At 42.5% G+C, this 24,245-nt stretch overlaps 1 protein-coding gene across 3 annotated transcripts in view; it reads left to right on the plus strand.

Annotated features, from left to right (window-relative positions):
* The window catches only part of LOC139581656 (transcription factor COE1-A-like), a 123,907-nt gene extending 115,138 nt beyond the window's left edge, over nucleotides 1–8,769 (plus strand). Inside the window, exons 15-17 of one of the 3 annotated variants that reach the window (XM_071411647.1) lie at nucleotides 1,362–1,559; nucleotides 1,884–1,955; nucleotides 6,950–8,769. In XM_071411647.1, the coding sequence (XP_071267748.1) occupies nucleotides 1,362–1,559; nucleotides 1,884–1,954 (269 nt within the window). In that variant the 3' untranslated portion in view covers nucleotide 1,955; nucleotides 6,950–8,769. The remainder of the gene's footprint in view (nucleotides 1–1,361; nucleotides 1,560–1,883; nucleotides 1,956–6,949) is intronic. The other 2 variants (XM_071411648.1, XM_071411649.1) reach the window with 2 other exon arrangements.
* The last annotated feature ends 15,476 nt before the right edge of the window (nucleotides 8,770–24,245 follow it).

Genomic DNA, 24,245 nt, shown 5'->3' on the forward strand with positions numbered 1-24,245 from the left:
CACACACTCACACACACACACACACACACACACACACACACACACACACACACACACACACACACACACACACACACACACACACACACACACTACACAGACACTTTTGATCAATACCTTCCTGCTGGCCGGCTTAGTACTTCCAATTGTTATTAATTGATTTGTTAGATCCCCTTAAATGGATTATGCCTGCGTCCCAAAAGGTGACTAATTCCCTACATACTACACTACTTTTGTTCAGAGCCCTATGTGCCTTGGTCAATGTGCCTTGGTCAGCCTATATAGGCTGTCATTTGGGATGGGACTTATGACTTTACGTGCTCGTGGTGGGGGTTTGTCAGGACGGGCAGAGCTATAAAATGTAACTTAACACATTTTGTGTTTTGGGAACCTATCTCTTGTAATGTATCCACAATGTTCCCACAACCTAATTAAATGATCTGGGAACCTTTAAAGAACTCAAAGGCTTCTCTGTCAACATTATTGCACCCTGATACAAACATTATCTGAATGTTAGCACAACTGGACAGTTGTAGTGTTTTGAAAACCTATATCTTGTCATATCCCCACAACGTTCCCACAACCTGAAGAAACATTCTGGGAACCTGTAAAGAACTAAATAAATGTGTTCTAAGAATATTCTTACAACTTCAGGTTAATGTTTCATACAAAAATGATATAATCATCACTGTGACTGGACAGTTTTTGTGTTATGAGAATATTTACCACAACCTAGCTAATGTTCTAGGTACTTTCACAGAATAAATGTTGGTTTACTGGGAAAACGTTACTGCTACATTGTGTTATTACATTACCTTGAAACCTAATGACAGCTTTTGGGGAATGTTCTGTGGTGGCTGTTACAGATGCTGTGCACAAGGATATTTCATTTAAAACATTTTATTTTTTAATAAAATTGTTATCATACTAATTGTTAGATGAAGCCCTAACTAATGGGAATCTTAACTAATGTTCTGGGAATGTTCCCAGTTTGCTGGGTTGTCTGTAAGATCAACAACAGCTGAATTGAGTCCTGTTGTCTGTAAGATCTATAACAGCTGAACTGAGTCCTGTTGTCTGTAAGATCTATAACAGCTGAACTGAGTCCTGTTGTCTGTAAGATCTATAACAGCTGAACTGAGTCCTGTTGTCTGTAAGATCTATAACAGCTGAACTGAGTCCTGTTGTCTGTAAGATCTATAACAGCTGAACTGAGTCCTGTTATCCCTCCTGTTTTCATCTGTTGACCAGTCCCCTTCTGTTCCTCTCGCCTCCCCCTCCTCTGTTCTCGTCCCTCTCTCTAACCCTGTCTCTATCCTCCATATTCCTCATTTTTTTCCTGCCCCCCCCCCCCCCCCCAGTCGTTCCCTCCAGTCCCACCATGGCCTCCACCACCAATCTTCCATCCAACTGCAGTAGTTCTTCAGGCATCTTCTCCTTCTCTCCGGCCAACATGGTGTCTGCTGCGGTCAAACAGAAGAGCGCCTTCGCCCCCGTTGTACGGCCGCAGACCTCCCCTCCACTCACCTGCACCGGCGCTATTGCTAACGGACTGCAAGGTGAGCTAGCATGTTGGCTGCTTAACTTGTTGGCTGCTTAGCATGTTGGCTGCTTAGCTTGTTGGCTGTTTGGCTTGTTGGCTGCTTAGCTTGTTGGCTAGTTATCATGTTAGCGAGGCAGTAATTAGTCTATGGTTTGTTGATGAGTTAGCTAGAGTCAATCCAGCTCTGTGCCTCTCTCCATACCCCCATCCCCTTTTATAATAATGTTGTTGTTTTCTTTACCCTCCTGTCCCACTTTCCCCTATTCTACTTCTTCCATCTTGACCCCCCCCCCCCCCCCCTGTATTTCTATTTCTGTCTCCCTCTCTTCCTCCACTCCAGTAGATCAGTCTTTTGTGGACTCTAGCAAGTACTCCTCCTCCAGCTCTCTTCAGGGTCTGGCCTTCTCCTGAAGTATGTTAGCTCTCTCTGTCTCTCTCTCTCACTCCATTTAATCACCCATCCCTCTTTCTCTTCTCCTCCCTCTCATGGTCTGTAGATTATATGCTTCACTCCATCCATCATTCCAACTCCACCGGGTTTTCTCTCCTTGTACACAGGATTTCCATTCCTCTTTATCTGTCTTCCTCTAGTCTAGTTGTTTCTCATATGATCAGAGGGACCAGGTGGGGTGTTGCGGCTAATACTAAGCTAGCTGACAATAGTGTAATAGTTTTTCTCTTCAGAGTGGCCCGTTGCGTTGACTTTGTGGGTCATAAGAAAACCCCTAAATCCTTTAGGTTGGTCACAGCAGGGAAACAGTGAAATATGTGCGAACCACTGCTTTAGTCTGCCATAAGGTCTATCTACTGCTTTAGTCTGCCATAAGGCTTATCTACTGCTTTAGTCTGCCATAAGGCCTATCTACTGCTTTAGTCTGCTGTAAGGTCTATCTACTGCTTTAGACTGCCGTAAGGCCTATCAACTGCTTTAGTCTGCCATAAGGCCTATCTACTGCTTTAGTCTGCTTTAAGGTCTATCTACTGCTTTAGACTGCCGTAAGGTCTATCTACTGCTTTAGTCTGCCATAAGGCCTATCTACTGCTTTAGTCTGCCATAAGGCCTATCTACTGCTTTAGACTGCCGTAAGGTCTATCTACTGCTTTAGTCTGCCGTAAGGTCTATCTACTGCTTTAGTCTGCCATAAGGCCTATCTACTGCTTTAGTCTGCCGTAAGGCATATCTACTGCTTTAGTCTGCTGTAAGGTCTATCTACTGCTTTAGACTGCCATAAGGTCTATCTACTGCTTTAGTCTGCCATAAGGTCTATCTACTGCTTTAGACTGCCGTAAGGTCTATCTACTGCTTTAGTCTGCCATAAGGTCTATCTACTGCTTTAGACTGCCGTAAGGTCTATCTACTGCTTTAGTCTGCCGTAAGGTCTATCTACTGCTTTAGTCTGCCGTAAGGTCTATCTACTGCTTTAGTCTGCCGTAAGGTCTATCTACTGCTTTAGACTCCCGTAAGGTCTATCTACTGCTTTAGACTGCTGTAAGGTCTATCTACTGCTTTAGTCTGCCGTAAGGTCTATCTACTGCTTTAGTCTGCTGTAAGGTCTATCTACTGCTTTAGTCTGCCGTAAGGTCTATCTACTGCTTTAGACTGCCGTAAGGTCTATCTACTGCTTTAGACTCCCGTAAGGTCTATCTACTGCTTTAGACTGCTGTAAGGTCTATCTACTGCTTTAGTCTGCCGTAAGGTCTATCTACTGCTTTAGTCTGCTGTAAGGTCTATCTACTGCTTTAGACTCCCGTAAGGTCTATCTACTGCTTTAGACTGCTGTAAGGTCTATCTACTGCTTTAGTCTGCCGTAAGGTCTATCTACTGCTTTAGTCTGCTGTAAGGTCTATCTACTGCTTTAGTCTGCCGTAAGGTCTATCTACTGCTTTAGACTGCCGTAAGGTCTATCTACTGCTTTAGTCTGCCGTAAACTCTATCTACTGCTTTAGTCTGCTGTAAGGTCTATCTACTGCTTTAGTCTGCCATAAGGTCTATCTACTGCTTTAGTCTGCCGTAAGGTATATCTACTGCTTTAGTCTGCCGTAAGGTATATCTACTGCTTTAGTCTGCCGTAAGGTCTATCTACTGCTTTAGTCTGCTGTAAGGTCTATCTACTGCTTTAGTCTGCTGTAAGGTCTATCTACTGCTTTAGTCTGCTGTAAACTCTATCTACTGCTTTAGTCTGCAGTAAGGTCTATCTACTGCTTTAGTCGTCCGTAAAGTCTATCTACTGCTTTAGTCTGCTGTAAACTCTATCTACTGCTTTAGTCTGCCGTAAGGTCTATCTACTGCTTTAGTCTGCTGTCAGGTCCGTACAAGTTGATAGAGGTGCTGAACTACCGACAGTGAGATGATGGATATGACTACTACTCTTCTTCTCTTCCCCTTCCTCCCTTCCTCTCTTCCTCTCCCTTTCTCCTCCCGCCCGTCCTCTATTCCTCTCTCTCTCTCTCTCTCTCTCTCTCTCTCTCTCTCTCTCTCTCTCTCTTACTCTCTCTCTCTCTCTCTCTCTCTCTCTCTCTCTCTCTCTCTCTCTCTCTCTCTCTCTCTCTCTCTCTCTCTCTCTCTCTCTCTCTCTCTCTCTTCCTCCCTCTATTCCTTTCTTCCTCACCCTCTCTCTCTCTCCCTTTCTCTTCCTGTCTCTCTTCTCTCCTTCTCTTCCTCTCTCACTCCCTTCCTGTCTTCCTCACCCTCTTTTCCTCTCTCTCTCCCTCTCTTCCTCTCCCTCTCTCTCTCTCTCTCTCTGTCTCTCTGTCTCTCCCTCCCTCTATTCCTCTCTCTCTCGCTCTCTCTCTCTGTCGCTCTCTCTCTCTGTCTCTCTGTCTCTCTGTCTCTCCCTCCCTCTATTCATCTCTTCCTCACCCTCTCTCTCTCTCTCTCTCTTCCTTTCTCTTCCTGTCTCTCTTCTCTCCTTCTCTTCCTCTCTCACTCCCTTCCTGTCTTCCTCACCCTCTTTTCCTCTCTCTCTCCCTCTCTTCCTCTCTCCGCTTTTTCTCTCTCTTCCCCTCTCCCTCTCTTCCTCTCGCTCTATCCCTCTCTTCCTCTCTCTGCTCTTTCTCTCTACATGTTGATGACAGCTGACCACAGTGACCTGGCCATCGGTCTGCTGCTCAGACACACACACACACACACACACACACACACACACACACACACACACACACACACACACACACACACACACACACACACACACACACACACACACACACACACACACACACACACACACACATACACACACACAGCTCCGTCATTAATCCCACTGAGCTGGAGACAGGACATAAGCTTAGAATGAGTGGGACAGGAATCAATACAGGGTCAAAATGTTGTATAACATATTCCCTCTGTGGTGGTCTCAGTGTGTGTGTGTGGGGGGGGGGGGGGGGGGGTGATAAAGGTAGTGTGTGAGAGGGGGCATTAAGGAGCATTAAGGAAGTTAGGGGGAGAGGTTGATTAGAAGAAAAGAAGAAAACAGTTTTGTCTAGAAAACCAACAGATTTTTCTTCACTGTCTATAATACCAGTCACATCCATACCACAGTCACATGACTCCAATCTAAACCTATTCTCACATCCATACCACAGTCACATGACTCCAATCTAAACCTATTCTCACATCCATACCACAGTCACATGACTCCAATCTAAACCTATTCTCACATCCATACCACAGTCACATGACTCCAATCTAAACCTATTCTCACATCCATACCACAGTCACATGACTCCAATCTAAACCTATTCTCACATCCATACCACAGTCACATGACTCCAATCTAAACCTATTCTCACATCCATACCACAGTCACATGACTCCAATCTAAACCTATTCTCACATCCATACCACAGTCACATGACTCCAATCTAAACCTATTCTCACATCCATACCACAGTCACATGACTCCAATCTAAACCTATTCTCACATCCATACCACAGTCACATGACTCCAATCTAAATATATTCACACATCAAAAACAACATCCATTAACCATGAGCCTATTCATTTTCACTATTTCCTGTCTCCAGAGTGTTGAGATGATGCTGTGTTGGCCAATAATATCTAATCTCTCTCATCACTGTGTTGTCTTCATGTTGGCACTATGAGATAGTTCCACAATCAGTGGAATACCGCAGTTTCGCAGCCCCCCCCAGGTCTGAACAGTCTTACAGCTAATTTCATGTAATCATTTTATGACGTGTTCATATCCAATCTGGCAAGGTGGGGGCGACTATAGAGATCCTGTAGAATTACTAGAGGGGCTATGTCATAAATTCTCAATATTCCAGGACGGGGTGAAAATGGCAGCCATCTTGGTTAGGAAGAAATCCAAACCAGTCTAATGTGAATGAATGGCAGCCATATTGGTCAGGGAGAAATCCAAACCAGTCTAATGTGAATGAATGGCAGCCATATTGGTCAGGGAGAAATCCAAACCAGTCTAATGTGAATGAAAGGCAGCCATATTGGTCAGGGAGAAATCCAAACCAGTCTAATGTGAATGAATGGCAGCCATATTGGTCAGGGAGAAATCCAAACCAGTCTAATGTGAATGAATGGCAGCCATATTGGTCAGGGAGAAATCCAAACCAGTCTAATGTGAATGAAAGGCAGTAGAGGCATAATCCTGATTTTACTTTGCAGGAAAATAAAAATAAGGCTTGTGATATATCAGAAATTGTGTAATATAACTATTGACAAGCCAAACTATTGTCATATAATTATAAATACAGTTTATACGGGTTTTATACATATTTCCTTATAAATTGTCACTAAAATATATGTAAACAGAGCCCGTGCAGGGGTGTGTGGTACGCCAGTGAACACAATCGAAGCATTACAGTTAACAGGTCTTAAATGGCACCCTATTCTCTACATAGTGCACTACTTGGCCATGGTCAAAACTAGTGCACTACATAGGGAGTTGGGGGCCATGGGACGCAGCCTTGGAAGAGCTGGTTAGACCACAGAATAGCATGAAGAGATTCTGAAAACACAATGAGCTGTTTCAACTGCAGCCTGTGTGTTCCAAGTTGGCTGGGACACAGAGAGATGTTATGGTTTTGAAGGGGTGAGCAAGGGCGAGAGAGAGCGAGTTCTTTGTACACCAGATGCTGCAACACATTTGCTGTTATGTGACTGTTCTGATGAAACACAGACTGACCTCCCTGTTTCTCTCTCTTTCTTTATTTTTGTCATTCTCTCTCTCTCTCTACCTCTCTCTCTTTCCCTCTCTCCCTCTCTCTCTCCCTCTCTACCTCTCTCTACCTCTTTCTCTCCCTCTCTACCTCTCTTTCTACCTCTCTCTCTCCCTCTCTACCTCTTTTTCTACCTCTCTCTCTACCTCTCTCTCTCTCTCTCCCTATACCTCTCTGTCTCGCTCCCCTTCCTCTCTTCCCACAAACAGTGATTCCCGGGATGATTGTTCCATCCATAAAGATCTGTGAACGTTGAGGATTTGGGAATGTTGACAGGAAGAGAACATGTCTGATGTGTCTGTGTCACATTCCTACCCTCGGGACCTGAATAGAACACTGAACTCAAAATGGAAGCCTTGTTAAACTCAGGCCTTTATAGAAGGAATCTCATTGGAAGGAAGAAAGATGAAGAAGAGGATGAAAATAACATTTTTTAATTAATTCCCTTTCCGGTGAATTTGTGAACCTTCTCAGACACAACTTGGAGTCAAATAATAAAGTTATTTAAATTGAATTGAACTGAATTGAACAGAATTGTATTTAATGGAATTGACAAAAGACTGTAAGATGCCTCATGACCCTGTCCACACCCCAATTGAGTGATAATATGTATGACCTCATGACCCTGTCCACACCACAGTTCAGTGACAATATGACTGACCTCATGACAAAATCATTTATTTATGTTTTCTGTGTATTTATTGGTATAATGTTTAAGTTTGATCTATTGTATGCCTTCTTACAGACTGTAACACATACAAACAACACTGAAGCTGATTGGCTATACGGGTTTGTGTAAGTAGATAGCTCCAACATGACTGGATAGGAGTTAACAGGGGTTGTAAACAAAGTTGTCTCGTATCAGTTTACATTTAGTAACTGTAAACAATGTATAGCCTCAAAAACACGGTTAAACTTAGAATTTCCATATGATGGCTGATCAGTCCTTGCATCCATAGCCCTGTCTATGATCAGTCCTTGCATCCATAGCCCTGTCTATGATCAGTCCTTGCATCCATAGCCCTGTCTATGATCAGTCCTTGCATCCATAGCCCTGTCTATGATCAGTCCTTGCATCCATAGCCCTGTCTATGATCAGTCCTTGCATCCATAGCCCTGTCTATGATCAGTCCTTGCATCCATAGCCCTGTCTATGATCAGTCCTTGCATCCATAGCCCTGTCTATGATCAGTCCTTGCATCCATAGCCCTGTCTATGATCAGTCCTTGCATCCATAGCCCTGTCTATGATCAGTCCTTGCATCCATAGCCCTGTCTATACATTTGAGAGTAGTTACACATCTCCATCTCTCAGCTTTTTACTGAAACAGTGGTGGCGACAATAGTTTGTTATTGATTCAACTGCAGAATGCCCCTTTAAAGGTTTAAAACAGACTGAGCTGAAAGATAACTTCTACAATGTTGATGAATATTTTTGCTGCTTACTTATCAAAGAAATGCAATCAGAGATGTGCGATTCCCTTTTCATTTCAATCAGAAAACACATTTTATAAAATATCTGATTAGAAGTACTATTTATGTAATATATTTGTGTGTATAAATATCAAAATGATGGGTTCATGATTGGATTTATTTTGCTTTGTTTTACCAAAGTTCTACTTTAAATATAATATAAACATGAATATGTCTAAAGGCAGCTGTCGACACAGATGGTCGTTTCACTGTCAAGCTCTCATCTACTGTATACTTAGCAAGAAGCACGGATTTGGAGAAAAAAGGGGGACTTCTTTTAAATAATGTATTTATCTTTTGTATGTGTACGTTTTGCATTGCTTCTTGACCCTAATTCTAGTTTGTTCTGTGTTAGTTTATAAGTGTCAAAGTGCCACAGAGTTATGTTTTGTCACCCACTATGTAAATGTGATCTCATATTTTATTTTAATTTTATTTTGTACCTAGTTTATTTTGTGCTGTGTTGTCTAGCCAAGCTTCCATGTGTTATTTCCCATCCAAAAATGTTCCCATTTCTTTCATTATTTGTGGGTTAATAAAAGTTTAGCTTTTCCTGATTTGAAAATGTTTTACATTTTATGTCCAAAAGCAGCATCTTATTCTGAAAGCAGTTAGTTTGGATCTTCACCAACTGTCCTTTTCTAATCTAAATATCAATCCATGCTGAACGTACCACTTTACAGTATTCACACCGTCAGACACTTTATTCACACAGTCAGACACTTTATTCACACAGTCAGACACTTTATTCACACAGTCAGACACTTTATTCACACCGTCAGACACTGTATTCACACAGTCAGACACTGTATTCACACAGTCAGACACTTTATTCACACAGTCAGACACTTTATTCACACAGTCAGACACTTTATTCACACAGTCAGACACTTTATTCACACAGTCAGACACTTTATTCACACAGTCAGACACTTTATTCACACAGTCAGACACTTTATTCACACAGTCAGACACTTTATTCACACAGTCAGACACTTTATTCACACAGTCAGACACTTTATTCACACAGTCAGACACTTTATTCACACAGTCAGACACTTTATACACACAGTCAGACACTTTATTCACACAGTCAGACACTTTATTCACACAGTCAGACACTTCATTCACACAGTCAGACACTTTATTCACACAGTCAGACACTTCATTCACACAGTCAGACACTTTATTCACACCGTCAGACACTTTATTCACATTTACATTTACATTACATTTAAGTCATTTAGCAGACGCTCTTATCCAGAGCGACTTACAAATTGGTGCATTCACCTTATGACATCCAGTGGAACAGCCACTTTATAATAGTGCATCTAAATCTTTTAAGGGGGGGGGGGGTGAGAAGGATTACTTTATCCTATCCTAGTCAGACACAGTCAGACACTTTATTCACCATAGTCAGACACTTTATTCACACAGTCAGACACTTTATTCACACAGTCAGACACTTTATTCACACAGTCAGACACTTTATTCACACAGTCAGACACTTTATTCACACAGTCAGACACTTTATTCACACAGTCAGACACTTTATTCACACAGTCAGACACTTTATTCACACAGTCAGACACTTTATTCACACAGTCAGACACTTTATTCACACAGTCAGACACTTTATTCACACAGTCAGACACTTTATTCACACAGTCAGACACTTCATTCACACAGTCAGACACTTTATTCACACAGTCAGACACTTCATTCACACAGTCAGACACTTTATTCACACCGTCAGACACTTTATTCACACCGTCAGACACTTTATTCACACAGTCAGACACTTTATTCACACAGTCAGACACTTTATTCACACAGTCAGACACTTTATTCACACAGTCAGACACTTTATTCACACAGTCAGACACTTTATTCACACAGTCAGACACTTTATTCACACAGTCAGACACTTTATTCACACAGTCAGACACTTTATTCACACAGTCAGACACTTTATTCACACAGTCAGACACTTTATTCACACAGTCAGACACTTTATTCACACAGTCAGACACTTTATTCACACAGTCAGACACTTTATTCACACAGTCAGACACTTTATTCACCATAGTCAGACACTTTATTCACACAGTCAGACACTTTATTCACACAGTCAGACACTTTATTCACACCGTCAGACACTTCATTCACACAGTCAGACACTTTATTCACACAGTCAGACACTTTATTCACACAGTCAGACACTTTATTCACCATAGTCAGACACTTTATTCACACAGTCAGACACTTTATTCACACAGTCAGACACTTTATTCACACAGTCAGACACTTTATTCACACAGTCAGACACTTTATTCACACAGTCAGACACTTTATTCACACAGTCAGACACTTTATTCACCATAGTCAGCTGTTTCCTCCTCTCCCTCTACACCTCTTTTCCCTCTCCCTCGCATCCCTTTTCTCCATCTCTCTTCTTCTCTTTCTTTTTTCCTCTCTTCTTCTCTCTTTCTTATTCTCTTCCTGTATTTTCCTCTTCTCCACTCTTCTTCTCTCCCTGTCTTTTCCTCTAGCACTTCTTCTCTTCCTGTCTTTTACTCTACCTCTTCTCTCTTCTTCTCTCCCTGCCTTTTCCTCTACCTGTTCTTCTCTCCCCGTCTTTTCCTCTACCTCTTCTCCTCTTCTTCTTCTCTCCCTGTCTTTTCCTCTCCCTCTTCTCCTCTCTTTCTTTTTCTCTCCCTGTCTTTTCCTCTTCTCCTCTCTTTCTTCTCTCCCTGTCTTTTCCTCTTCGTCTTCTCCTCTCTTTCTTCTTCTCTCCCTGTCTTTTCATCTTCTCCTCTCTTTCTTCTCCTCTCCCTGTCTTTTCATCTTCTCCTCTCTTTCTTCTCCTCTCCCTGTCTTTTCATCTTCTTCTCTCTTTCTTCTTCTCTCCCTGTCTTTTCCTCTACCTCTTCTCCTCTTCTTCTCCTCTCCCTGTCTTATCATCTTCTCCTCTCTTTCTTCTCCTCTCCGTGTCTTTTCATCTTCTCCTCTCTTTCTTCTCCTCTCCCTGTCTTTTCATCTTCTCCTCTTTCTTCTTCTCTCCCTGTCTTTTCCTCTACCTCTTCTCCTCTTCTTCTCCTCTCCCTGTCTTTTCATCTTCTTCTCTCTTTCTTCTTCTCTCCCTGGCTTTTCCTCTTCTCCTCTCGCTGTCTTTTCCTTTTCTCTTTCTTCTCCTCTCAGTTTTTTTCCTCTACCTCTTCTCCTCTCTTCTTCTCTTCCTGTCTTTTGCTCTACCTCTTGTCCTCTTCTTCTCTCCCTGTCTTTTGCTCTTCTCCTCTCTTCTTCTCTCAGCTGACTGATCAATCTTCAAAGGGTCTCCTAAACAATCTTTGTAGTGTTTTGATAGAGAGAGAAATATATACGTCTGTTGTGCGTCTTCAAGCTGTTGCCGGACAGAAAATAGGACTCTCTCTTCTTGAGAGTTTTGTTTAGTCTTCATACAACGGGTGGGTCTAATATCGAATGCTGATTGGTTAAGTGCATTCAAGCCAGTGTCTGTTCCACAAGTTACCACCGGCTAAATCTATGACGTTAAAATGCCTATTTACTCTGTTCCATCTGACTGCGCAATCCACTGTCTCATCAGCCCAGGCAGGCAGTTTATCAACTTGATCACCACTATAAAAAGCATCTAGACATTATCTCACATTTCTTTTAGACTAACATTTCGTTTTCAACAGTGGAGATTTGTATAAACCTTGCTGTCTGTCTCTCCAAGATTTTCAACATTGTTTCAATATTCAAAATTCAATCTCCAACTGTCCCATAGTAAAGGACGTGTAGAGGTGGGGAGTCGGGACGAGAGACAGGCAGGCAGCGTTTCTCAGCCAGTCGAAATCATGAATCAGCTGGCATCATTTTTATGGATATATACAAAGAAATGTCAATTGAAAAAAGGTTAAATGAAACGAAGTGCAGCTAGTTTGCAGACTTTTCAGCTTCAGTTTGAAGTGATTGTGTTAGCTGTGTTGTTGGCTGTGTTGTTAGCTGTGTTGTTGGCTGTGTTGTTGGCCCGCTCCTCTGAACAACCGTGTCCTACCGAGAGAGAACATTTTCTATGCCAGGCGAAATCGGGCCTCGTTAGCTCACTGTTATGGATGTATCCAAATAAATGTCACTGGAAAACAGCTTAAACAAATGCAGCTATTGTTGTTCTGTCTGCACTGTTTGATGTGACTGTAAGTTAGCTGTAGTTGGCTAGCTGGCATGCAAGGGATAAGAACGTTGCCAGCCAGTATGGCATGGAACATTTAGAGCGAACGACTGGGTCGCGTCCATAGATACAGAACAAAAAGACTAAACGACTGGGTCACGTCTCTGCCAACCGAACCAATAAAACGAACGACCAGCCGGCTTGGGTAGCAACCCTAGATTTGTTTCGGGACTAAATCTTGTAGAAGGATGAAATAGTATGATTAAATTAATCCAAATAATGTTTTTAATGAAAATCTGTCAATCATTTGAATATGTTAGTAACCCGTTGTATAAAAGGGATAATGCCCTCGATGCACGATGCCAATATATCCTCCAAAGACCGGCTTCTTGGGCATTATCACTTAATTATAAAACACCTGTTTAAGCAGAAGTATGCCTGATGCTAGGCGTGTTGCTAGGCGTCTTTTCAGATCTAGGAGGGGTTGGGGTGATCCTTTCACCATGCTGTTCAGATCTAGGAGGGGTTGGTGTGATCCTTTCACCATGCTGTTCAGATCTAGGAGGGGTTGGTGTGATCCTTTCACCATGCTGTTCAGATCTAGGAGGGGTTGGTGTGATCCTTTCACCATGCTGTTCAGATCTAGGAGGGGTTGGTGTGATCCTTTCACCATGCTGTTCAGATCTAGGAGGGGTTGGTGTGATGCTTTCACCATGCTGTTCAGATCTAGGAGGGGTTGGTGTGATCCTTTCACCATGCTGTTCAGATCTAGGAGGGGTTGGTGTGATCCTTTCACCATGCTGTTCAGATCTAGGAGGGGTTGGTGTGATCCTTTCACCATGCTGTTCAGATCTAGGAGGGGTTGGTGTGATCCTTTCACCATGCTGTTCAGATCTAGGAGGGGTTGGTGTGATGCTTTCACCATGCTGTTCAGATCTAGGAGGGGTTGGTGTGATGCTTTCACCATGCTGTTCAGATCTAGGAGGGGTTGGTGTGATGCTTTCACCATGCTGTTCAGATCTAGGAGGGGTTGGTGTCTGTTTCAAATTAACTAACCTCTAGTTGGAAACATAAAGGCTGCTTTGTACTGTGTTTCTTAATTATTATTTTTAATTATACAGTTTTGTACTGAGGAGACAAAAACATGCAAAACAAATAGCTGGTTTCTTTTTTCACACTGGTGTGTCTGAAGTGCATTAAATAAAATCTACTGTATAGATTGCTATAATGTTTTTATGAAAATTCATCTGCAATATACGTTTTGGACTTTCACAATATGACTGTAAATGAAAGTGACCTCTTGTCTGTGACCTTCTCTCTGTCCTATGTTGTGTTTTTGGGAAGAGTTATCTGTGTCCTCGACAACTTGATCTCACCAGCTCAGGGTGATATTTGATGTTTATCCAACGGCTGGAAAGATCGGACTTTGGAATGTTGAAATACGATCATACCATGGTATCATTGTTCTCTGTGATTATGTACTTTACATACCAGGTGTCAATTCAGCACCAGGAGGAACTAGGAGCCAGAGCCAGACAGTATCTACCAGCTTCCTAAACGTATTAGTTAATGATGATTCCGGGGTTTGTAATTCCATTTGGCGAAAGGCTCGGCACACGCATACTCAGGCTGACTGGCTGTCGTTCAGGCAAATGAGAAATAAGTGCACTCAGGCTATCTGGACGGCTAAAGTTATTTTGTCCTGTTTATCAAAGGTTTTGGAAAAACTTGTTAATAATCAACTGACTGGCTTTCTTGTCTATAGTATTCTCTCGGTTATTCAATCTGGTTTCCGCTCAGCTTATGGATGTGTCACTGCAACCTTAAAGGTCCTAAATTATGTCACCATTGCCCTTGATTCTAAGCAATGTTGTGCTGCTATTTTTATTGACTTGGCCAAAGCTTTTGACATGGTAGACCATTCCATTCTTGTGGGCCAGCTAAGGAGTATTGGTGTCTCTGAGGGTCTTTGGCCTGGTTTGCTAACTACCTCTCTCAAAAAGTGCAGTGTATAAAGTCAGAACATCTGCTGTCTCAGCCACTGCCTGTCACCAAGGGAGTACCCAAAGGCTCAAGCCTAGGCCCCATGCTCTTCTCAAATTACATCAACAACATAGCTCAGGCAGTAGGAAGCTCTCTCATCCATTTATATGCAGATGATACAGTCTTTTACTCAGTTGGCCTCTCCCCGGATGTTCTGTTAAATGCTCTACAACAAAGCTTTTTTAGTGTCCAACAAGCTTTCTATGCCCTTAACCTTGTTCTGAACACCTCCAAAACAAAGGGCATGTGGTTCGGTAAGAAGAATGACCCTCTCCCCACCGGTGTGATTACTATCTCTGAGGGTTTAAAGCTTGAGGTAGTCACCTCCTACAAGTACTTGAGAGTATGGCTAGATGGTACGCTGTCCTTCTCTCAGCACATATCCAAGCTGCAGGCTAAGGTTAAATCTATACTTGGTTTCCTCTATAGTAATCGCTCTTCTTTCACCCGAGCTGCCAAACGAACCCTGATTCAGATAACTATCCTACCCATGCTAGATTACGGAGACGTAATTTATAGATTGGTAGGTAAGGGTGATCTCGAGCGGCTAGATTTTATTTACCATTCGGCCATCAGATTTGCCACCAAAGCTCCTTATAGGACAGATCACTGCACTCTATACTCCTCTGTAAACTCGTCATCTGCAAGACCCACTGGTTGATGCTTATTTATAAAACCCTCTTAGGTCTTACTCCCCCCTATCTGAGATATCTACTGCAGCCCTCATCCTCCACATAGAACACCTGTTCTGCCAGTCACACTCTGTTAAAGGTCCCCAAAGCACATCCCTGGGTCGCTCCTCTTTTCAGTTCGCTGCAGCTAGCAACTGGAACGAGCTCAAACTGGACAGTTTTATCTCTTCATTCAAAGAATCAATCATGGGCACTCTTAATGACACTTGTGGCTGCTTCACGTGATGTATTGTTGTCTCTACCTTCTTGTCCTTTGTGCTGTTATCTGTGCCCAATAATGTTTGTACCATGTTTTGTGCTGCTACCATGTTGTGTTGCTACTGTGTTGTCATGTTGTGTTGCTACCTGTCAAGGCTAAGGAGAAGACCCAGATGCAGACAGTTAAGAAGTAACAAAAGTTTATTACAAAACAGGGAGGCAGGCAAACGACAGGTCAAGGGCAGGCAGAGGTCAGTAGTCCAGAGCAGTGTCCGAAAGGTACAGAACGGCAGGCAGGATCAGGGTCAGGGCAGGCAGAGGTCAGTAATCCAGGGTGGTGTGACAAGGTACAGAACGACAGGCAGGGTCAGGGCAGGCAGAGGTCAGTAATCCAGGGTGGTGTGACAAGGTGCAGAACGACAGGCAGGATCAGGGTCAGGGCAGGCAGAGGTCAGTAATCCAGGGTGGTGTGACAAGGTACAGAACGACAGGCAGGGTCAGGGCAGGCAGAGGTCAGTAATCCAGGGTGGTGTGACAAGGTGCAGAACGACAGGCAGGATCAGGGTCAGGGCAGGCAGAGGTCAGAAATCCAGGGTGGTGTGACAAGGTACAGAACGACAGGCAGGGTCAGGGCAGGCAGAGGTCAGTAATCCAGGGTGGTGTGACAAGGTACAGAACGACAGGCAGGGTCAGGGCAGGCAGAGGTCAGTAATCCAGGGTGGTGTGACAAGGTACAGAACGACAGGCAGGGTCAGGGCAGGCAGAGGTCAGTAATCCAGGGTGGTGTGACAAGGTGCAGAACGACAGGCAGGCTCAGGGTCAGGGCAGGCAGAGGTCAGTAATCCAGGGTGGTGTGACAAGGTACAGAACGACAGGCAGGGTCAGGGCAGGCAGAGGTCAGTAATCCAGGGTGGTGTGACAAGGTGCAGAACGACAGGCAGGCTCAGGGTCAGGGCAGGCAGAATGGTAAAAACCAGGATAGCTAGAAAACAGGAACAGGCGCTAGAAAGGCGCACAGGGAAACCACTGGTAGGCTTGACGAAACAAAACGAACTGGCAACAGACAAACAGAGAAAACTGGTATAAATACACTGGGGATAATGCGGAAGATGGGCGACACCTGGAGGGGGTGGAGACTATCACAAAGACAGGTGAAACAGATCAGGGTGTGACAGCTACCATGATATGCTGTTGTCTTAGGTCACTCTTTATGTAGTGTTGTGGTGTGTGTTTTGTCTTACATTTTAATTTTTAATCCCAGCCCCCGTCCCCGCAGGAGGCATTTTTCCACTTGGTTGGACGTAATTGTGAATAAGAATTTGTTCTTAACTGAATTGCCTAGTTAACCTTTCGAACGCCTCGACAACATTCCGCTGAAAATGGCAGCGCGGGAAATTAAAAATAATTTTTTTGAAATATTTAACTTTCACACATTAACAAGTCCAATACAGCAAATGAAAGATAAACATCTTGTTAACCTCTCTAGGGTATGTGGGACGGTAGTGTCCCACCTCGTCAACAGCCAGTGAAACTGCAGGGTGCCAAATTCAAAACAACAGAAATCCCATAATTTAAATTCCTCAAACATGCAAGTATTTTACATCATTTTAAAGATACACTTGTTGTAAATCCAGCCAAAGTGTCAGATTTCAAAAAGGTTTTACGACGAAAGCACACCAAACAATTATGTTAGGTATGAGCCAAGTCACAGAAAAAGACAGCCATTTTTCCAGCCAAAGAGAGGAGTAACAAAAAGCAGAAATAGAGATAAAATTAATCACTAACCTTTGAAGATCTTCATCAGATGACACTCATAGGACTTCATGTTACACAAGGCGGGACGCTACTGTCTCACTTGGCAAAAAGCCAGAGAAAATACAGAGCGCCAAATTCAAATTAATTACTATGAAAATTACTATAAAAATCAAACTTTCATTAAATCACACATGAAAGATATCAAATTAAAGCTACACTGGTTGTGAATCCAGCCAACATGTCAGAATTCAAAAATAGGCTTTTCGGCGAAAGCAAACGATGCTATTTACTGAGGATAGCACAATAGTAAACAAAGACAGAGAAGCATATTTCAACCCTGCAGGCGTGACACAAAACGCAGAAATAAAAATATAATTCATGCCTTACCTTTGACAAGCTTCTGTTGTTGGCACTCCAATATGTCCCATAAACATCACAAATGGTCCTTTTGTTCGAATAATTCCGTCGATATATATCCAAAATGTCCATTTATTTGGCGCGTTTGATCCAGAAAAACACCGGTTCCAACTTGCTCAAACGTGACTACAAAATATCTCAAAGGTTACCTGTAAACTTTGCCAAAAAATGTCAAACTACTTTTGTAATACAACTTTAGGTATTTAACGTTAATAATCGATAAAATTGAAGACGGGATGATCTGTGTTCAATACAGGATTAAAACCAACTATAGCCAGCGTTCTGCTCACGCGCTTCTATCTAACAGGACACTTAATGTGACTCTCATTCAAGATGGCCGTACTTCTTCATTACACAAAGGAATAACCTCAACCAATTTCTCAAGACTGTTGACATCCAGTGGAAGCGGTAGGAACTGCAAGCAGGTCCTTTAGAAATCTGGTTTCCCAATGAAAAATCATTGAAAAGAGAGTGACCTCTCAAAAAAAAAAATCTGAATGGTTTGTCCTCGGGTTTTCGCCTGCTAAATAAGTTCTGTTATACTCACAGACATGATTCAAACAGTTTTAGAAACGTCAGCGTGTTTTCTATCAAAATCTACTAATAATATGCATATCTTATCTTCTGGGGATGAGTAGCTGGCAGTTTAATTTGGGCATGCTTTTCATCCAAAATTCCGAATGCTGCCCCCTACCCTAGAGATGTTTTAATCTACCCATCATGTCCGATTTCAAAAAGGCTTTACAGCGAAAGCACAACATATGATTATGTTAGTTCAGAGCCAAGTCAAAAAAACACACAGCCATTTTTCCAGCCAAAAATAGGAGTCACAAAAAGCAGAAATATAGATCAAATTAATCACTAACCTTTGATGATCTTCATCAGATGACACTCATAGGACATCATGTTACACAATACATGTATGTTTTGTTCGATAATGTGCATATTTATATCCAAAAATCTCAGTTTACATTGGCGCGTTACGTGCAGTAATGTTTTGATTCCAAAACATCCAGTGTTTTTGCAGACAGCCACAGAAATCCCAGAAATACTCATAATAAACATTGATAAAAGATACAAGTGTTATTCACAGAATTAAAGATAGACTTCTCCTTATTAATGCAACCGCTGTGTCAGATTTCAAAAAAACTTTACGGAAAAAGCATAATCTGAGTACGGCGCTCAGAGCCCAATCCAGCCAAAGAAATATCCGCCATGTTGGAGTCAACAGAAGTTAGAAATAACATGATAAATATTCACTTACCTTTGATGATCTTCATCAGAATGCACTACCAGGAATCCCAGTTCGACAATAAATGACTGATTTGTTCTATAAAGTTCCATAAAGTCCATAATTTATGTTCAAATAGCCACTAGTTGTTAGCGTGTTCAGCCCAGTAATCCATTTTCATGAGCACTACGTCCAGACAAAAATTTGAAAAGTTCCGTTACAGGTCGTAGAAACATATCAAACGATGTATGGAATCAATCTTCAGGATTTTTTAAAAATAAATCATCAATAATGTTCCAACCGGAGAATTCCATTGTCTGTAGCAAAGCACTGGAACGAGAGCTAACTCTGTCGGGAGCGCACGTAACGAGTGTGAGACACTCTGCCAGATCTATGACTCATTCAGCTCCCATTCCCCCTTCTTTATAGCAGAAGCCTGAAACAAGTTTCTAAAGATGGTTGACATCTAGTGGAAGCCTTAGGAAGTGCAACTTAACCCCATAGACACTGTGTATTTGGTAGGCCAAGCCTTGAAAAACTACAAACATCAGATTTCCCACTTCCTGGTTGGATTTTTCTCAGGTTTTCGCCTGCCATATGAGTTCTGTTATACTCACAGACATCATTCAAACTGTTTTAGAAACGTCAGAGTGTTTTTTTTTATCCAATACTACTAATAATATGCATATATTAGCATCTGGGACAGAGTGTGCCTGGGACAGAGTGCTGCCCCCTATCCCAAACAGGTTTTAAATTAAGGTTAAATACATAAAAATTGCATACTGCACACACCCACCACAATTAATTACATTTAAAATTATCAACAAAAAAGTATCACTTTTTATCATTTGTCTAATGTAGGAAGTTGGGATTGGGTTAACTTGTTTTAAAAAAGGCTGATCGGAGGATTCTGCGGACCTCGCAGTGTTCCGGGGTCTACACTGTTACTCCAGGGTTCCGAAATGCAGAAAAGGGAAATCGACCAGGAAGCACTAATGAAACGTAATCTGGGATCGTTAGACGGTGTGTGTGTGTGTGTGTGTGTGTGTGTGTGTGTGTGTGTGTGTGTGTGTGTGTGTGTGTGTGTGTGTGTGTGTGTGTGTGTGTGTGTGTGTGTGTGTGTGTGTGTGTGTGTGTGTGTGTGTGTGTGTGTGTGTGTGTGTGTGTGTGTGTGTGTGTGCGTGCGTGTGTGCGTGTGTGTTAGCAATGGGCACTAAATGACTAAATGTAGCCTGTGGTCTCAGCACTGTAAGGGTTGTACTGTATGATGTAATCACAGTGCTGATTGTCTGCTGACACAGTAAAGTGGAATGTAGACACACTGAGGTGTTAGCAGTAAGGGGAGGTACATTGAATGATGGGGGTTACGCTGACAAAACCAGTCCTGGAGCCTAATGATTATTTAGAGTAGCGACATTAATGTGTCTCAAGGGATTTGGCTTCTCTTTGATTCAGCATGTAGAGAAACACACACACACACACACACACACACACACACACACACATTGAAACATTGATGTGTAACAATGTGATTGTTTTGCTGTATGTGATTGATATTCACATGGAAAAGTCCACAGACCCACTCCAAAAGGCTTTCGGTGCCATCATCGACTCAGTGGGTTTTGTCCAGCATGTCTCCGGACCTACTCACTGCCATAGTAATACTCCGGACCTAGTTTTGTCCTGTGGAATATATGTTGTGGAACTTAATGTTTTTCCTCATAATCCTTGACTATCGGACCACCATTTTATTACGTTTGCAATCGCAACAAATAATCTGCTCAGACCCCAACCAAAGATCATCAAAAGCCGTGCTATAAATTCTCGAACAAACCAAAGATTCTTAGATGCCCTTCCAGACTCCCTCCACCTACGAAAGGACGTCAGAGTACAAAAATCATTTAACCACCTAACTGAGGAATTAAAATCAAACTTGCACAATACCCTTGTCGTGTCTTTGGCTATGCCGGACTAAGTGATATGACATGCTATTCTATAAAATCCTTTCTCTGTAATTAATATTACCGGATTGAGCTAATCATGTAAATGTAATTAACTAGAAAGTCGGGTCACCACGTAAGAGTGTTTAAAGAGCTGTTATCTTCCGAATAAACTCTGAAAGACCTAGTAATATTTTACATCAATAGCAGTCATGAGGAACATCATGGCCCGGTCCTAGATAACTTTGTAGAGTGGTGTGAGGAATCACACTTGGTCCTCAATACTAACAAGACCAAAGAGATGTGCATAGACTTCAGGAAGCGTACAACACCTACCTCTGCAACATCTATCAGAGGTCAGAACATAGAAATTGTAGAGGAATATAAATATCTGGGTGTCTTTTTGGACAGTAAGCTTCAGTGGAGTAAATGTACAGACCAGATCTACAAAAAGAGCCAACAGAGACTGTACTTTCTAAAAAAGTTGGGTTCTTTTAATATAGACTGTACTATATTGACTCTGTTTTACAAATCCTTTATTGAGAGTATTTTAACTTTTTGTATTGTTTGTTGGTTTGGCAATGCCACTGTCAGTCAGAGAAACATGCTGAGAAGGATTATTACCACAGCAAGCAAGGTACTTGGAGTCAAACAGACAGGCCTGGATGAGATTTTTAAGGTCAGGGCCCTCCGTAAGGCTCACAAAATCATTTTAGACCCAAGTCACCCCCTGTACCTGGACTTTGAATTACTCCCCTCTGGGCGCAGGTATAGGGCACCCCTCAGCAGGAAAAATAGAACGAGACAATCATTTGTGCCAGGTGTGATATCCCTCTTAAATAGCTCGGGCAAATGTTCCCATTGACCCCGTAAGGCCAGCAGGCTAGTCTTTTCTTCTTTTTTAAATTTTAAATTTTAAATTTTATTTTATTTATTGGTGCGTGACTGTTATTGAAAGTTGTATTGTCAATCTTGTTTTGTATTTAACGCCACTTTAAATGTGTACATGGCACTGCAACAAAATTTCCCCATGGGGACAATAAAGTAAGTAAGTAAGTAAGTCAATATTAATCATCACCTTATTTCAGTCTAGACCACTATTGTTTTCACTATATATTTCACCTCTGGGTGATGTCTTTCGGAAACATAATGTTAACTTTCAATGCTATGCGGACGACACACAGCTGTCCATTTCGATGAAACATGGTGAAGCCCCAAAATTGCCCTCCCTGGAAGCCTGTGTTTCAGACATAAGGAAGTGGATGGCGGAAAATGTTCTACTTTTAAACTCGGACAAAACAGTAATGCTTGTTCTAGGTCCCAAGAAACAAAGAGATCTTCTGTTGAATCTGACAATTAATCTCGATGGTTGTACAGTCGTCTCAAATAAAACTATGAAGGACCTCGGCGTTACTCTGGACCCTGATCTCTCTTTTGACAAACATATCAAGACTGTTTCAAGGATAGCTTTTTTCCATCTATGTAAGATTGCAAAAATCAGAAACTTTCTGTCCAAAAATGATGCTGAAAAATGTATCCATGCTTTTGTCACTTCTAGATTATACTACAGCAATGCTCTACTTTCCGGCTACCCGGATAAAGCAATAAATAAACTTCAGTTAGTGCTAAACACGGCTGCTAGAATCTTGACTAGAACCAAAATATTTGATCATATTACTCCAGTGCTAGCCTCTCTACACTGGCTTCCTGTTAAGGCAAGGGCTGATTTTTTACTGCTAACCTACAAAGCATTACATGGGCTTGCTCCTACCTATCTTTCCAATTTGGTCATGCCGTACATACCTACACACACGCTACGGTCACAAGACGCAGGCCTCCTAATTGTCCCTAGAATTTCTAAGCAAACAGCTGGAGGCAGGGCTTTTTCCTATAGAGCTCAATTTTTATGGAATGGTCTGCCTATCCATGTGAGAGATGCAGACTCGGTCTCAACCTTTAAGTCTTTATTGAAGACTCATCTCTTCAGCAGGTCATATGATTGAGTGTAGACTGGACCAGGAGTGTGAAGGTGAACGGAAAGGCACTGGAGCAACGAACCGCCCTTGCTGTCTCTGCCTGGCCAGTCACTGGCTTACTGGTGCTCTTCCATGCCATCCCTAAGAGTGCGTCACTTGAGTGGGTTGAGTCACTGACGTGATCTTCCTGCCCGGGTTGGCGGCCCCCCATGGGGGAGATCTTCTTTGGCTATACTCGGCCTTGTCTCAGGATGGTATGTTGGTGGATATCCCTCAAGTGGTGTGGGGACTGTGCTTTGGCAAGTGGGTGGGGTTATATCATGCCTGTTTGGCCCTGTCCGGGGTATCATCGGACGGGGCCACAGTATCTCCCGACCCCTCCTGTCTCAGCCTCCAGTATTTATGCTGCAATAGTTTATGTGTCGGGGAGCTAGGGTCAGACTGTTATACCTGGAATATTTCTCCTGTCTTATCCGGTGTCCTGTGTGAATTTAAGTGTGCTCTCTCTAATTCTCTCTTTATTTCTTTGTTTCTCTCTCGGAGGACCTGAGCCCTAGGACCATGCCTCAGGACTACTTGGCATGATGTCTCCTTGCTGTCCCCAGTCCACCTGGTCGTGCTGCTGGTCCAGTTTCAACTGTTCTGCCTGCGGCTATGGAACCCTGACCTGTTCATCGGACGTGCTACCTGTCCCAGACCTGCTGTTTTCAACTCTCTAGAGACAGCAGGAGCGGTAAAGATACTCTGAATGATCGGCTATGAAAGCCAACTGACATTTACTCCTGAGGTGCTGACCTGTTGCACCCTCTACAACCACTGAGATTATTATTATTTGACCCTGCTGGTCATCTATGAGCATTTGAACATCTTGGCCATGTTCTGTTACAATCTCCACCTGGCACAGCCAGAAGAGGACTGGCCACCCCTCATAACCTGGTTCCTCTCTAGGTTCCTTCCTAGGTTCTGGCCTTTCTAAGTAGTTTTTCCTAGCCACCGTGCTTCTACACCTGCATTGCTTGCTATTTGGGGTTTTAGACTGGGTTTCTGTACAGCACTTTGTGACATCAGCTGATGTAAGACGGGCTTTATAATTAAATTTGATTGATTAGGAGGGGGATTTCCTCTACCCAGACACATAGACAACAACTGATAGACAATAGATCCCAAAGGGCTGAGCTTCCTTTATGCATGTTTGCATCATGCAGGCCTATGTAACCGTAGGTCTTGTAAAAAATGTACTCACAACTGTTATCACAATTATGTTGTTTGATTCATTCCAGTTAATAATTTTGGATTCAAACCGTATAGTCATCCTAGCCAGCCCAATCTTGATCACATTCACATTTTCTCCTTACACACAAATGGACTATAACTACACAACGTTACCAATTAGTTTACCCTGACCAGATGGACATGGCTCAGAGGCTGTATGCAGCTGCTCTTATTAGAAGCATACAGTTGATCAGAATGAAAAAATGTCTCGTTTTCATCCTATACAACATGTCAGATCTCTCATGTTTAGGTGTAGCCTATGCTGCTGCAACATTTATGTCATGAGTTTGATGTCTTTTATGTCATGAACGATCGATGTTCTTCAGGTCACTGTA

This window comes from Salvelinus alpinus, chromosome 7 (assembly GCF_045679555.1).
Source record: "Salvelinus alpinus chromosome 7, SLU_Salpinus.1, whole genome shotgun sequence".
NCBI lineage: Eukaryota > Metazoa > Chordata > Actinopteri > Salmoniformes > Salmonidae > Salvelinus > Salvelinus alpinus.